We start from the raw sequence: 13,989 nt of genomic DNA, 5'->3' as shown, positions 1-13,989 counted from the left end.
AAAAAAAAAAAAAAAAAAATACTATCAAGAGAGATAAAAAGAATTTATCACCATAAATGGCATTACTTCCTTCTTTCCCAATGCTATACTGTTGTACTGTATAAAGAAGCTAGCTTCCTACTACATTTGACCTATATTTTTGCTAGGATTTTAAACTTTCTGCATTGTATTCCTAAGCAGATCTTCTACATTGGTAGGCTGTAAGCTCTTTTGAGTACATGTTCATATCTGATTATTCTTTCTTCTGTGTTTGGCATTATACATCACAATCACAAAATCCTAAATAAATAGTTAATGAATGGCTTCAATCTTACATGTAGTTCTTTCTGAACTTCTTGTAATCAACAGCATCACCTACAATCCTACTTCAAAGTAAGGGCTTTACTACTTGTCTTAGGTTGCAGTGGAAGGTCAAGCTACCAGGCTAGACACTGGTTCTTTGGTATCTTGGATGTGTAGAATGGTGGATGGAAATAAGACTCTGTTGTCATCTCTACTATCTGTGAAAAACAAAAAGATTCTCACCTACCTTTCACTAAGCTCATCTTTTTCACATGTACGTCAAATCTGTACACAAGCTTTTTTTCATAAATAAGGGCTAAAACTGTGTAGTCATTTATAGAAAATTTCTACAGGAAAAAGGACTGATCACTTGATGAGAACCTTTGTGGAGATGCCAGTTTAGATCTGTTCAATGGACTTACCAATGTAAATAAGAGTACCTAGATAATCACCCACTCTAAAGGTCTGATAAAATGGAACCTTCATATTTTGTTTGTTTTCATATTCAACAATGTCACTTGGGATTTATAATCTCCTCTTTTCAGGACTGGGCACAGTGGGTCATGCCTGTAATCCCAGCACTTTGGGAGGCCAAGGTGGACAGATCACTTGAGGTCAGGAGTTTGAGACCAGCCTGGCCTAATGTGGTGAAACCCCGTTTCTACTAAAAATACAAAAATTAGCCAGGCATGGTGGCATTCACCTGTAATCCCAGCTACTTGGCGGGGGGCGCTGAGGCAGGAGAATCACTTTAAACCAGGAGGTGGAGGTTGCTGTGAGCTGAGATCATGCTATTGCACTCCACAGCAGAGCCTGGGTGAAAGAGCCAGACTCTGTCTCAAACAAGACAAAACAAAACACGTGTGTGTGTGTGTGTGTGTGTGTGTGTGTATATAGTCTCCTATTTTCAACTGTCATACAGAGATACAACACTATCCTGTTGTCAGACTTAGGGATGGTACAACTACCAATCCTTAAAAGTTTCTGGATTTGATTCTTTTAAAATGTATCCTCCTTGAAAACAAGTTTCACTTGGATATACTTGCTGCAAAGATCTATAATAGCTGTCCTACAAAATTCTGTCACCTCCTCCTGATTCAAGCTTTTGTTTATTAACAGTATTACTAATCCTTTAAGATCATTGTCAGCTCTCGAGAACACACAATGTGTTAACATCAGACTTGGTATTATTTTTAAACAGGAATATCTGGCATACTTTGTAAAACTGGGATTGTCAAAATCAAGCTCTATCAAATCATACTCTCACAAGGTCTCTGTCCTGACAAATAAATTAAAATAGAAATTAAAAAACCATTTTGTTGTCATATGTTTCACCCAACACTATTGTGCCATGCTAATATGGCAACAAATTCCATCAACACACCTGTCTGCAACCTAGAAGGATCTCAAGTCAAAAAGCAGACAGCAGTCCTTCTTGGATCCCATCTTATTGCAGGTTTCCATGTGAGGCCGAAACAGTAAATGACAGCAAGACTAAACATATGCTTGCTCTCAGACCATAAAACTGATTCTAAAGGGAAGATTCATCAAATATAAGCTCATGAGGTGTGGTCACTCAACTTTAGAAGTGTCTTCTAAATCCAAGGAAACATGAAGCACAGTGCCCCAAGAGTTATCTGTGGTGAACTCATCACCTGCCTTAAGAAATGTCAACACCCTGACGTATGCATTCAACTGGTTTGCTTACGACTCGCGATTAATCTTATCTTTTCTGCATCTGCCTATTTGCTATCTACTCTTTATATTTTATCCTTCCACGTTCCATAAGGGATTCGCGGGAAGGAGGGAGATTCACCCGCCCGGGGCACGTTCTACAGAATGAAGTCATAAGATAATGCAATGACAGCACTCCGGCCTCTTCCGGGAGGGGCTTGGCAAAGTTGGGGACAGAAATATACAGAAAGACATCAGAAGCTGGGGCACTGTAAGGGATTCCAAATCACACAGGGTCGAAGTTCAAGAAGAAGAAGGTCCCTGGTTAGGAAAGCACAGAAGAAAGAATTTGGAGAAGGTAACAGTGAACAGGCCTGAAATGACATTGGACTAGCAGAAAATATCACAATGCAAAGTCAACGACGTCCTCCCCTGAGGCTGTCTCCAGTCTTACCAGAGCCTGAAGGGCCAGCAGCGACGACACAACAGAACCAAAGCAGCCGAAGGGTTCCCACTTCCGACTCAGCACAGTAAGCGGAAGTTACATCATCACTAAGTGCCGGGGCTTGTGGAAGTTCATCTCCGCGCCGGAAGCACGATGTGCAGGCTCACCCGGGCGACCGGCGCTCAAATACCCCTACGTCGCATGCGCTAGCTTATTAGCAGCGGACTGGAGGCAGGGCGGAAGTGGCAGGAAGTGGCCTTGGGATCGGACTGTGGGACTGGAGTTGGTTCACCTGGCAGTGCGGTTTGAAGAATAGAATATGAGGCTGGGTTTTGGAAATCAGAGTATCGAGGGCAGATAAAACTCTGTGATCCCCGGCTCTGCTCGCAACCTCTGTTGGGGATTTGCTGTCTTATTTTCCCACCAGTCCTAGACCTTTTTAAAGACGCTTGTGTTACTCTCGAAGGGATAACACTATCTTTGGAGGAAACTTTGGAGTGTGCTAAGATCACTTTGACTGGATTTCAGTTTTCTTATCTGTAAAGTGGAGACAGTATACATCCTACAAGGTTGTTTCGAGATACGCATAATAGAAACAGCATACTTTTCAAGAGTTAAAAGCGCTGTGCAAGTGAAAAAACAATTGACAGAATAAGATAAAATAGTTGCAACTGGTATATCGGTTAAATGATTCATATGTGGAATATATAAAAAACTACAAGAACGAAAAACTCCCAAACAGTTTAGTTCAAAAAAGGGCAAAGGACTTGAATAGACATTTCTCCAAAGAAGATATATTCCAAGGGAATGACTATCCACTTGGTATCTGTGGGGGATTTGTTTCAGTACCACCTTGGGTGCCAAAATCCATGGAAGCTCAAGTTCCTTAAATAAAATAATGCAACATTTGCGTATTACCTATGCACATCCCTCTGTGTACTTTAAGTCATCTCTAGATCACTTGTAGTACCTAATACAATATAAATCTAAATAGTGTTGTATTGTTTAGGGAATAATGACAAAAAGTCTGTACATGTTCAGTACAGATGAAATTTGTTTTGGAATATTTCCAATTCATGGTTGGTTGAATCCACAGATGCAGAGTCCACAGATATGGAGGGCCAATTGTACAAATGGTGGGTAAGCATATGAAAGAATGCTCAACATCACTAGTCTTTAGGGAAATGAAAATAAAAATCCTGAGATACCGCTTCATACCTAAGATGGCTATTATTAAAAAAAAAAAAAAAAAAAAAAAAGGCAGCCAGGTGCCATGGCTCACATCTGTAATCCCAGCACTTTGGGGGGCTGAGGCAGGTGGATCATGAAGTCAGGAGATTGAGACCATCCTGGTCAACATGATAAAACCTCGTCTCTGCTAAAAATACAAAACTGAGCTGGGCATGATGGCACGCCCCTGAAGTCCCAGCTTTTCAGGAGGCTGAGGCAAGAGAATTAATTGAACCCAGGAGGTGGAGGCTGCAGTGAGTCAAGACTGCACCTCTGCACTCCAGCCTGGGTGACAGAGCAAGACTCTGTCTCAAATAAATAAATAAACAAATAGGAAAGTAATTACTGGCAGATGGGGAGAAATTGGAACGCTTATGCATTGTTGATTGCAATGTTAAATAGTCCAGACTTTTTGGAAAAACAGCTTGATAATTCCTCAAAAAGTTAAATATAGTATAACCATATAATTCAGCAATTCTGCTTTCATATAGGTGTTCAAAATAACTGAAAGCAGGAACTCAGATACCTGTATACCTATGTTTAAAGCAGCATTATTTGTAATACCCAAAAGGTAGAAACAACTCAGAATATCCATCAGCAGATGAATGCATAAACACAATATGGTATACAGCTGCAGTGACTTATTCGGCCTTGAGAAAGAATGAAGTTCTGATATATGCTGCAACATTGAAGAACCTTGAAAAAGTTATGCTAAGTCAAATGAGCCAGACAGAAAGGACTAAATACTGTATGATTCAATTTTTATGTGGTACCCAGAATAGGAACATTCCTTGAGAGAGAAAGTATAATAGAGCTCACCACGGATTGGAGAGAGAGGGGAATGGGAGTTATTATCTAATGGGTACTGAGTTTCTGTTTAGGATGATGAAAAAGTCTGAAAATGGATATTGATGATGGCTACACATTGTGAATATATTTAATGCCGTTGAATGGTACACTTAAAAATGGTTAAAATGGGGTAGGGTGCAGTGGCTGACGCCTATAATTCCAGAACTTTGGGAAGCAGAGGTGGGCAGATCACTTGAGGTCAGGAGTTTGAGATCAGCCTGGCCAACAGGGTGGAAACCTGTCTCTTGTGAAAATACAAAAATTAGCTGGGCGTGTTGATGTGCACCTGTAATCTCAGCTACTTGGGAGGCTGACGCAGGAGAATCCCTTGAACCTGGGAGGCAGAGGTTGCAGTGAGCTGAGATTGTGCCTCTGCACTCCAGCCTGGATGACAGAGTGAGACTTTGTCTTTTTTTAAAAAAAAGTTTAAAATCATAAATTTTAGGTTATATCTATGAAAGCCCTGGGCAATCTTCGTGTGCCTACCACTGTTCTAGTTCCTAATGATTCCATAGTGAAAAACCATTAAGTCTTTTCCTTCCTGGAGTTTATAATCTGGTGAGTGGGGTTGTAACAGCATTTAAAATTATTGAACACAGGACGAATCATTCAATAATATTTCTGGAATAACTGGGTAACTATCTGTATTTAAAATTGGTTACTACATTAGATCTGATGCTAAAATCAATTCAAGATGGGTCAAAGATATAAATGCATAAAATAAAACCATAAAAATGCTAGAGGAATTCATGGAGGAACTTTTTAAAAAGGATAATCTTAAAATGGAGGAAATGGAGGAAGACTTTTTAAATATGAAACATAACCTAGAGACCATAAGAGACCAGTGAATTCTACTATATGCAAATATTTGTAAAATACGCGTGGAAAATTAACCATAAGCAAAGTAAAAAAAAAAAAAAAAAAAAAAAAAAAAAAAAAAAAAAAAAAAAAAAAAAAAAAAAAAAAAAAAAAAGACACAAAAAGTTGGAAAAAGGCTTGCAACTAATATCACAAAAAATCTAGTTTCCCAAACATGTAATGGGTTAGTGTAAGTCAATAAGAAAAAGACCAAAGATGTGAACTTATATATCATGGGAAGGAAAAACAAACAGCTTACTCCATTTTTTTTTCTTTTTGTTTTTTGAGACAGAGTTTTGCTCTTGTTGTTCAGGCTAGAGTGCGATGTTGTAATTTCAGCTCACTGCAGCCTCCATCTCCCCAGTTCAAGCAATTCTCCTGCCTCAGCCTCCTGGGTAACTGAGATTACAGGCACCCACCACCATGCCTGGCTAATTTTTTGTATTTTTAGTAGAGATGGGGTTTTGCCATGTTGGTTAGGCTGGTCTTGAACTCCTGGCCTCAGGTAAATCTCCTGCCTTGGCCTCCCAAAGTGCTGGGATTACAGGTGTGGGCCACCGTGCCCAGCCAACACTTTTTAATAAGAAAAATGTAAACTAAAACTATAGTGAGATGCCATTCAGGTTGGCATGATTCAAAAGTTTAATAATACACTGTTGGAATATGTATGGAGTAACAGGCATTTTTGTTTATTGTCATTGGTAATATATATTGGTACAACCTGGCTGGGCACAGTGACTCACGCCTTTAATCCCAGCACTCTGGGAGGATGAGGTGGGGGGATCACTTGACCCCAAGAGTTTGAGACTAACTTTGAGACTGGTCTGGGCAGCATAATGAGACCCTGTCTCTATAATAATAAAATTAAACAATTAGCTGGATATAGTGGCACACGCATGAAGTCTCAGCTACTCAGGAGGCCGAGGTGGGAGGATTGCTTGAGACTGGGTGGTTGAGGCTGCAGTGAGCCAATGTCATGCCACTGCACTCCAGCCTGCACCACAGAGCAAGACCCTATCTCATATATATATATATATATATATATATATATTCTTGTGCATGTGTGTTTACAACCTCTATACAGTTAAATTTGGCAATAGTTAATAAAATTACGAATGCAAATTCAAGTGCCCAACAATTCCATTTATTTGTATTTGTTACAAATAGTCTTATGTATGTTCAAAATGATATTTATTTTTAGCGCTAAAACCATAAAACTAAAAACTACAGAAAGAAGACATGGGAGAAAATCTTTGTAACTGTGGGTTTGGTAAAGATTTCTTAGACATGATACCAAAAGCACAATATATAGGAGAAAAAAATCAATAAAAGCTACTTCAAAATTAAAACCTTTTACACTTCAAAAGACACCATTAAGAAAAGCAAACCACAGATTGATAGAAAATATTTCCAAATCATATATCTGATAAAGGACTTATAGAAAAAATATATGCAACCCAATGGTAAGAAGACAAACAAATAAACCAACTTGAAAATGGGCAAAATATTTGAAGAGACATTTCACTAAAAAGATATGAATGGTTAACAAACATATGAAAAGACACTTAGCAGAGTTAGTCTCTAGGGAAAGCAAATTAAGGCCGAAATAAAATACCATATTAAACCCACAGAATGAGTATATTCAAATACAGTTTTGGGCTGGGTGCGGTAGCTCACACCTGTAATCTCAGCACTTGGGGAGGACGAGGCAGGTGGATCATTTGAAGTCAGGAATTTGGGACCAGCCTGGCCAACACGGTAAAACTCTGTCTTTACTAAATACACAAAACAATGAGCGGGGCATGGTGGCACATGCCTGAGGTCTCAGCTACTCGGGAGGGCAGGATAATCGCTTGAACCCAAGAGGTGGAAGTTGCAATGAGTTGAGATCACACCACTGCACTCTAGCCTGGGCCACAGAGCAAGACTCCATAAGAAAAAAAAAAAAAAAAAGCCCTAAAGCCGGATCATGGTGATGGTTGTACAACTAGTTAAATTTACTAAAAATTTTTGAGAACAGGTGAAATCACTTAAGATGGGTGGCTTTTATGGCATGTAAATTATGCTTCAATGCAATTATTTTTTTAAAAATGATATTTATACAATGTTAGTCATTGCAGAATTGTAAGAGCAAAAGATTGGAACCAACTTAAATATCCATTGATAGATAGCAGGTTAAATGAATCATAGTCTACTTATGCAATATGGCTGCATTAAAAAAGAAGTTCTTTATATAATGATATGCAGTAATCTCATAAGATATATAGTTTGATATCATTTGTCTAAAAGATAGGGGGAGGGAGGATAATATGTACTTGAAAATGTGCTCATATATGCCTAGAATACCTCCAGAGAGATATATAAGAAAGTAGTTTTAAGGCCAGGCATGGTGGCTCAACACCTGTAATCCCAGCACTTTGGGAGGCGGAGGTGGGTGGATCACCTGAGGTCAGGAGTTCAAAACAAGCTTAGCCGGGCCTGGTGGTATACGCCTGCAATCTCAGCTACTTACTGGGGAAGCTGAGGCAGGAGAATCGCTTGAACCCAGGTTCAGTGAGCCGAGATTGCACTACTGCACTCTAGCCTGGGCGACAGAGCGAAATTCCGTCTCAAAAAAAAAAAATAATAATAATAGAAACTAGTTTGTCTCTGCAGAGGGCAACTGGGTCGCAGGGGATGGCGGTGGAGAGAGATCTTTCACTGCATATTTGAACCATGTTAATTATGACCTATACAAAAACGAAATAAAAATTACAACGCAAAAAACTACGTTCAAATTGAGGGGGTTACTTGATCTTTTCATTTTTCTTTTACAATTTTCCCCAACAGGTGGCGCTTCTGAAACACCATACTTGTTTTTATTTTTATTTTATTTGTGAATACCCCAAAATTGCTCTGATGGCCTTTCTTCTCCATTTGTCACCTCTGGGAATCTTGAGTCTAGATTTAGGGTTGAAAGTCTCTCTGCTTGGAGCTTTCCAAAATGTATTGCTTTGATTCTGAGAACTGGATAGAAGAACACCTGGATTGAAAAAAGAAAAATTGCAATTGGTTCAAAAAACCAAATAATGCTTTTAATCCTGTCTTCCTAATAGAATCTTCAGATAGATTAATTGAATCATAACTTCTGACTGATTGATTTGTTAATTGGAAGGTTAATATAAGCTAGTGGTTCTTAACTAATGGTGATTTTGCCCTGGAGGTGATGTTTGGATACATTTAGTAATGTCTGGACACATTTTTGATTGTCACATTGGACAATCTAATGGCAAGTGGTGGAGAGAGGCCAGGAATGCTTCCATAACTCCTACAATGCACAGACTAGCCCCTCATCACAAATATTTAATTAGCCCAAAATGTTAATAGTGTAGATAATGAGAAATTCTAATACAGGTTAAGATTAATATTCAGCATCTGTATGGCTTGAGGCCCTGCTCTGACAGGACTTACAGATACACAAAATTCTTATTTTCTTAGGCCAAGGCAATCAGTATGGCCCCAGAGTTTTTACAAAAGAGCCTCCCAAAACACCCTGCTATCCCTGAATCCCCCAGAGTCTGATCTTTATAGCTGCTTGGGGAAGGGAGATAGACTTGATAGCAGCTGGGAGGGCAGCTGAAGAACCCACCCACTCTGAGTCCTGAGCTCAATTCCTCCTCAGTTGGTTTCCTTGAAGGTGGCTGTACTGGTCATCTTCTCGATCCTTGAGGGGCTGGAAAGGACAGCACAGTCATAAGGTCATTTTTTCCATCCTCTATTAATTAATTTGGTATATATTTATTGAATGTTTTTTATATGTGAGAATTTGGAGTGGGTACTTCATAGTCCTGAGGATGCAAAGAGGACAAGGAGATGGAGGCTCTGTCTTATTTCTTTTCCTTTTTTTTTTTTGCTCTGTTTCCCAGGCAGGTGTGCAGTGGTGTGATCTTGGCTCACTGCAACCTCGACCTCCTGGATTCAAGTGGTCCTCCTGCCTTAGCTTCCTGAGTAGCTGGGACTATAGGCATGTGCTACCGTGCCTGGTTAAGTTTTTTTTTTGGTATTTTTAGTAGAGACAGAATTTCATCATGTTGGCCAGGCTTGTCTTGAACTCCTGACCTCAGATGATCTGCCTGTTTTGACTTCCCAAAGTGCTGGGATTAAAGGCATGAACCACAGCCTGTCTATAGTACATGGCTGGCCTGTTGAGAGTTTCTTTGCATGTCCTACTCAGTGTATTCTTCAACTTGTGCTCACTGGATCCTAACTTCAGTTTCTGTCAATCCTTCTTTTTAGTTCACCTGGTCTACCCAAAGTGATCTCATCATCTGGTATGCTGTTAGCCATTTCTTACCTGTATAGTATCTTCCAAATAATATGCCCCCCAGTCCCAAAGTTTTACCCCAGTAATTACAGCAATGTCTCTTTTGTTCTTCATCCCCTTACCTGGTAGAGCTGGTCATTGGGCAACAGAGTCTGTTTGTCTGAAGCTGCACAAAAAGAAACAAAATACACACACAAGGTAGAATGCATAATAAATTGGGTTATATTCACAAAACAGAATACTAAATAACAATAAGAATTATATAAACACAGGTGTATGGATAAAGCACATAAGCATATTGTTGAGTGAAAGAAGCTACCCACAAGAACACTTAGCATATGAGTCCATGTACATAAAGAACAAAAACAAGCAAAGTTAATCCTTGTTAGAAGTCAGGACAATGCTCACTCTTGAGGATGGGTAGTGGGGGAAGTGACCACCGGAGGCGCTTTGATGGCACTGGGAATATTCTCTTTCTTAAATTGTGTGCTGGCTGCATGGGTGTGTTTTCTTTGTGAAATTTTTTTTTTGAGCTGTATGCTTGTGAGTCACTTTTCTGTATGTAAGGGTTTGCTTAAAATGAAGAGTTTTTTTTTTTTAAAAAAAACAGAGGCTAAATCAGAGAGAGATGTATCTTGAGATAGGTGAACATGCTGTGATAACACCAAGTATCCTTTTCTCCTGTCTCAGAGAAATACAGGCTCACCCAACTATGCACATTAGCAAGAGGTGCCAACTCAGTCTCTTCTATTGGGTATGTAATGGTAGGAGGAAAGCTGGGGGTCTCAGGCGGTCCCATTGCTCATCTAAGAGCATTCTTTTACCTCTTGACTGTCGAACTCCATCCTGTCCAGCAATGAAGTAGACCCCAACAGCAAGGAAGAAAATGCTGATGATTTCAGCAAAGACAAAGCCAGATATGGTGGCTGCATTTAGTTCAATGCAGTTCTGACACACTGTGGGGAAAAGGAGGGACAAACCTTCAGGGTGTGAAAGTTGTTCTTCCTGTATCTTTTTCTTCTGCCTATAAGCAATAATGCCCCTGTGGAGGGTAGCTGGCTTTTCCTCTGTGGGTGGCAGGGCAAGGGAAGATCCTTGCACCAAAACTCAATGCATCTTGATGTTCCTCAGTCCCACAGGATTCCTGGGGAAGCCCATGTAGTCTAAATACCAGGAGTTATGTGGAACAGAAGGAAGACCCGATGCTCTTCATGCTCCACTGTGCTCCAGTCCTCACTGCTGCTCACCTTGTGATTGCCCCGTCTCCCCAATCCCTTCCACTCAGTTTATAGAAGGTGCTGAATTGCTCGAATCTATGGATCCCACCCAAAGGTAAACAAAGCTTTATAGGACTGGCTGTACGTTTTCAATGGGGTGAGGGAACTATCTTATATTTTAAAAGAGGCAAGCTGAAATTAAGAGAACTGCTGATAACATCTCTGTTGAGCATCTATTTCCACCTTCTTCCAAGACAAAAAGTCCACCATAACAGCAAATACTGATTAATTTCACAACTAATAAATAAAAGGGGATTACATACTTCTATAATACAGTTGCAGTGGTTTTGACTTGTCCTTTGATCCTTTACATTGATACATCCCTCGAGGGTCCTTGGTATTACTTCCCAGATTCCATGATTTTTGACTTGCAGGTAGGAAGCTTATTATCTTCCCATCTTTAAACCATGTGACATTTTTGTCTTGCACTTTACAAGTCAGAAGTACCGAACCATCTTCTTGACGGTCCTCCACCGTGAGCAAGCGTTCTCCTGAAATGGGAAAAGCCGTGGTTCTATTAAGAATCTTGCTACTGAAATTCTCCCTGCCTCAGCATACCAGGAGATCATTAGAGTAGTGTTTCTCAAACTTTGATGTGCATGTGAATCACATGGGGATCTTGTTAAAATTTCAATTGCTGTTTAGTAGTTCTGGGGAGGGGAGATTCTGCATTGCTAACATGCTCCCAGGTGATGCCAATATCTGCACCAAGAGGTGAAGAATAAAAGAGACATTGCTGTAATTAGGAGGGGTAAAACTTTGGGATTGGGGGGCATGTTATTTGGAAGATACTATACAGGTAAGAAACTGCTAACAGCATACCAGATGATGCGATCACTTTGAATAGAATGGATGAACTAAAGAGAAGGACTGGCAGAGATTGAGGTCAGGATCCCAAGTGACACCAATATCTGCTGGTTCATGGGTCACGGTTTGAGATGTGTCTAGCTACTAGGATCCTGTTTCTCCTATAAGAAACCAGTTAAATGCTTAGCTACAGGAAAGTTGCCCACAATAGGTTATGACAGGCCACTGATTTGGTTGACAATAGAGACATCGCCCATCTATCCCCATGCTTTTATTCATTCTAAACTGTTTGCTCCTGCAGGACTACTGTTGTAGGAAGCCAAATTTCCATCAATTTTCTGAATGTGAGTATAGAAAGAAGCCATTTCTCCTACCTTTGTTTGACTGGACCAAAGTACCTGAAAAGGCAGAAGAGAGATAGAGGATTAGCTGGCGTGGAGTTGTTCAGATGCCCTGAAGTATTTCCATGGTTATTTGAGGCCAAGATAAAGAGAGATCCAATCTGACTGAGTTACCAAATTGAATCAAGGTGATAATAAAGAATTTGTCTCATCTTTGTCCTGGTGTCCTGGGATGGAGTTTCTAACCTCTTGGAATTTCATGAGTGTTAGAAGTGCCTTTGTTATCCGTGGTGGATCATACCTGAGTTTATGCTATGGTGATGACTCAGGATGGTGCTGGTTAAGACCAACAATATGGTAAGAGGATTGCAGCTTTGAAACTAGTGATATCGGCCCCAGGAAGGAAACCTAGAGATTGAGATCAGTCAAGTGGCGATGATTCAATCAATCACGCCTATGTAAAGATACATCAATAAAAACTTGATGGAGCTTCCTGGCTGGTGAACACATGGATGTGCTGGCAGAGTGTGGGAGAGTGCTGGGGGAGATGTGTTCTAATTCCAGGGGGAGAAGATATGGAGGCTCTGTGTTTGGGACCCTCCTAGACCTTGCCCTTTTCATTTAGCTGGTCCTGATTTTATTCTCTTTAATAAAACTGAAATAGGAAGTATAGCACTTTCCTAGGTTCTGTGAGTTATTCTAGCAAATTATCAATGAGGCAGGTCATGGGAATCCTTAGGATTTGTAGGCAGTTTGTCAGAAGTGTGAGTAGTCTGGGGTCCCCTGAACTTGTAGCTGGGATTTAAAGTGAGAGCAATCTGGTTGGGAACAATGCTCTTAACCTGTATGGCCTGACAACTAATTTCGGGGGTTAGTATCAGAATTATGTTGTAGTATATTGCCTATCTAGTCCAGAACACTCTGCTTCTTGAGCAGCCAATGCCCTGGCAAGGAGCAGGTGTGCACTATCCAAAGCCTTTAGGCTGAGCTCCTTATAAAATCGTCAGCCTTGGTGATCCTTTTCTGGTAAAAACCCTGGATGTCCCAGGGAAGTTAGCTATTCCGTTAGTCCTCAAATCTGTCTCAAAAACTCAGAGTGACTGGGCGTGGTTGCTCACGCCTGTAATCCCAGCAGTTTTGGAGGCTGAGGTGGGCAGATTGCTTGAGCCCAGTAGTTAGAGACCAGCCTGGGCAACATGGAGAAACCTTGTCTCTACAAAAAAATACAAACGTATTAGCTGGACATGGTGGTATGCACCAGTACTCAGGAGGCTGAAGTGGGAGGAATGGTTGAGCCTGGGAGGTGGAGGTTTCAGTGAGCCGAGATTGCACCACTGCATCCTAGCCTAGGTGTCATCGCAAGACTCTGTCTCAAAAAAACAAAAATAAACAAAAAAACCCCACCTTAGGGTAGTAGAGTTGCATGGCGGACATACTACAGAGATCTGGCACTTCAATTCAATTGTATTTGATCCAAACATTTAATGAGCACTATTATGACCTAAAATAATTTGATATTATAAAAGAAAAGACTGCTGATATGAAGAATCAGCTGGTGCTTCCAAAGTTTACGATGAAGTGAAAAAATTAAAATACATATTCAATTAATTTAATAGAACATATACATTATCTTTTAGTGCTTATATGAATGCATATGAAAGAAGGTGGAAGCTATTAATTTTGCCCAAGGGTGGGGATTAGGGAAAGCTTAATAGAGGAAGTGACATTTATCTGGGCCTTGAAGAGTAAGCAGGAAGTATACCAGACAGATAAGGCATTCTGAATAGAAGGAATAGCTGAATAAGATACAGCTTTCAAAAAGGACAAGAGAGGTGGTATGGCTAGAGTCAGAGTGTGTGTGACAGGCAGAGTCAGTCATGAGTCAAAGTAGAATGGAAATAGAATAAGTGAACTCTCTTAGAA

At 40.3% G+C, this 13,989-nt stretch overlaps 2 protein-coding genes across 3 annotated transcripts in view; both read right to left on the bottom strand.

The window, feature by feature from the left end:
• The window catches only part of UBE4A (ubiquitination factor E4A), a 45,549-nt gene extending 43,033 nt beyond the window's left edge, over nucleotides 1–2,516 (bottom strand). Inside the window, exon 1 of one of the 2 annotated variants that reach the window (XM_017523419.2) lies at nucleotides 2,411–2,516. The gene's annotated coding sequence lies outside the window, so the exon portion shown is untranslated. The remainder of the gene's footprint in view (nucleotides 1–2,410) is intronic. The other variant, XM_017523420.2, reaches the window with a different exon arrangement.
• Nucleotides 2,517–7,950: 5,434 nt separating this feature from the next.
• Nucleotides 7,951–13,989, bottom strand: part of CD3G (CD3g molecule) — an 8,827-nt gene continuing 2,788 nt past the window's right edge. The window contains exons 2-7 of the mRNA XM_017523416.2: nucleotides 12,100–12,123; nucleotides 11,182–11,409; nucleotides 10,466–10,597; nucleotides 9,764–9,807; nucleotides 8,967–9,050; nucleotides 7,951–8,360 (exon numbers count right to left, since the gene is read on the bottom strand). Coding sequence (XP_017378905.1) covers nucleotides 8,985–9,050; nucleotides 9,764–9,807; nucleotides 10,466–10,597; nucleotides 11,182–11,409; nucleotides 12,100–12,123 — 494 coding nt within the window. The 3' untranslated portion in view covers nucleotides 7,951–8,360; nucleotides 8,967–8,984. The remainder of the gene's footprint in view (nucleotides 8,361–8,966; nucleotides 9,051–9,763; nucleotides 9,808–10,465; nucleotides 10,598–11,181; nucleotides 11,410–12,099; nucleotides 12,124–13,989) is intronic.

This window comes from Cebus imitator, unplaced genomic scaffold (assembly GCF_001604975.1).
Source record: "Cebus imitator isolate Cc_AM_T3 unplaced genomic scaffold, Cebus_imitator-1.0 Scaffold28, whole genome shotgun sequence".
NCBI lineage: Eukaryota > Metazoa > Chordata > Mammalia > Primates > Cebidae > Cebus > Cebus imitator.
Note: the sequence above shows the minus strand (reverse complement) of the source record. Positions and strands in the feature narration are given on the sequence as shown.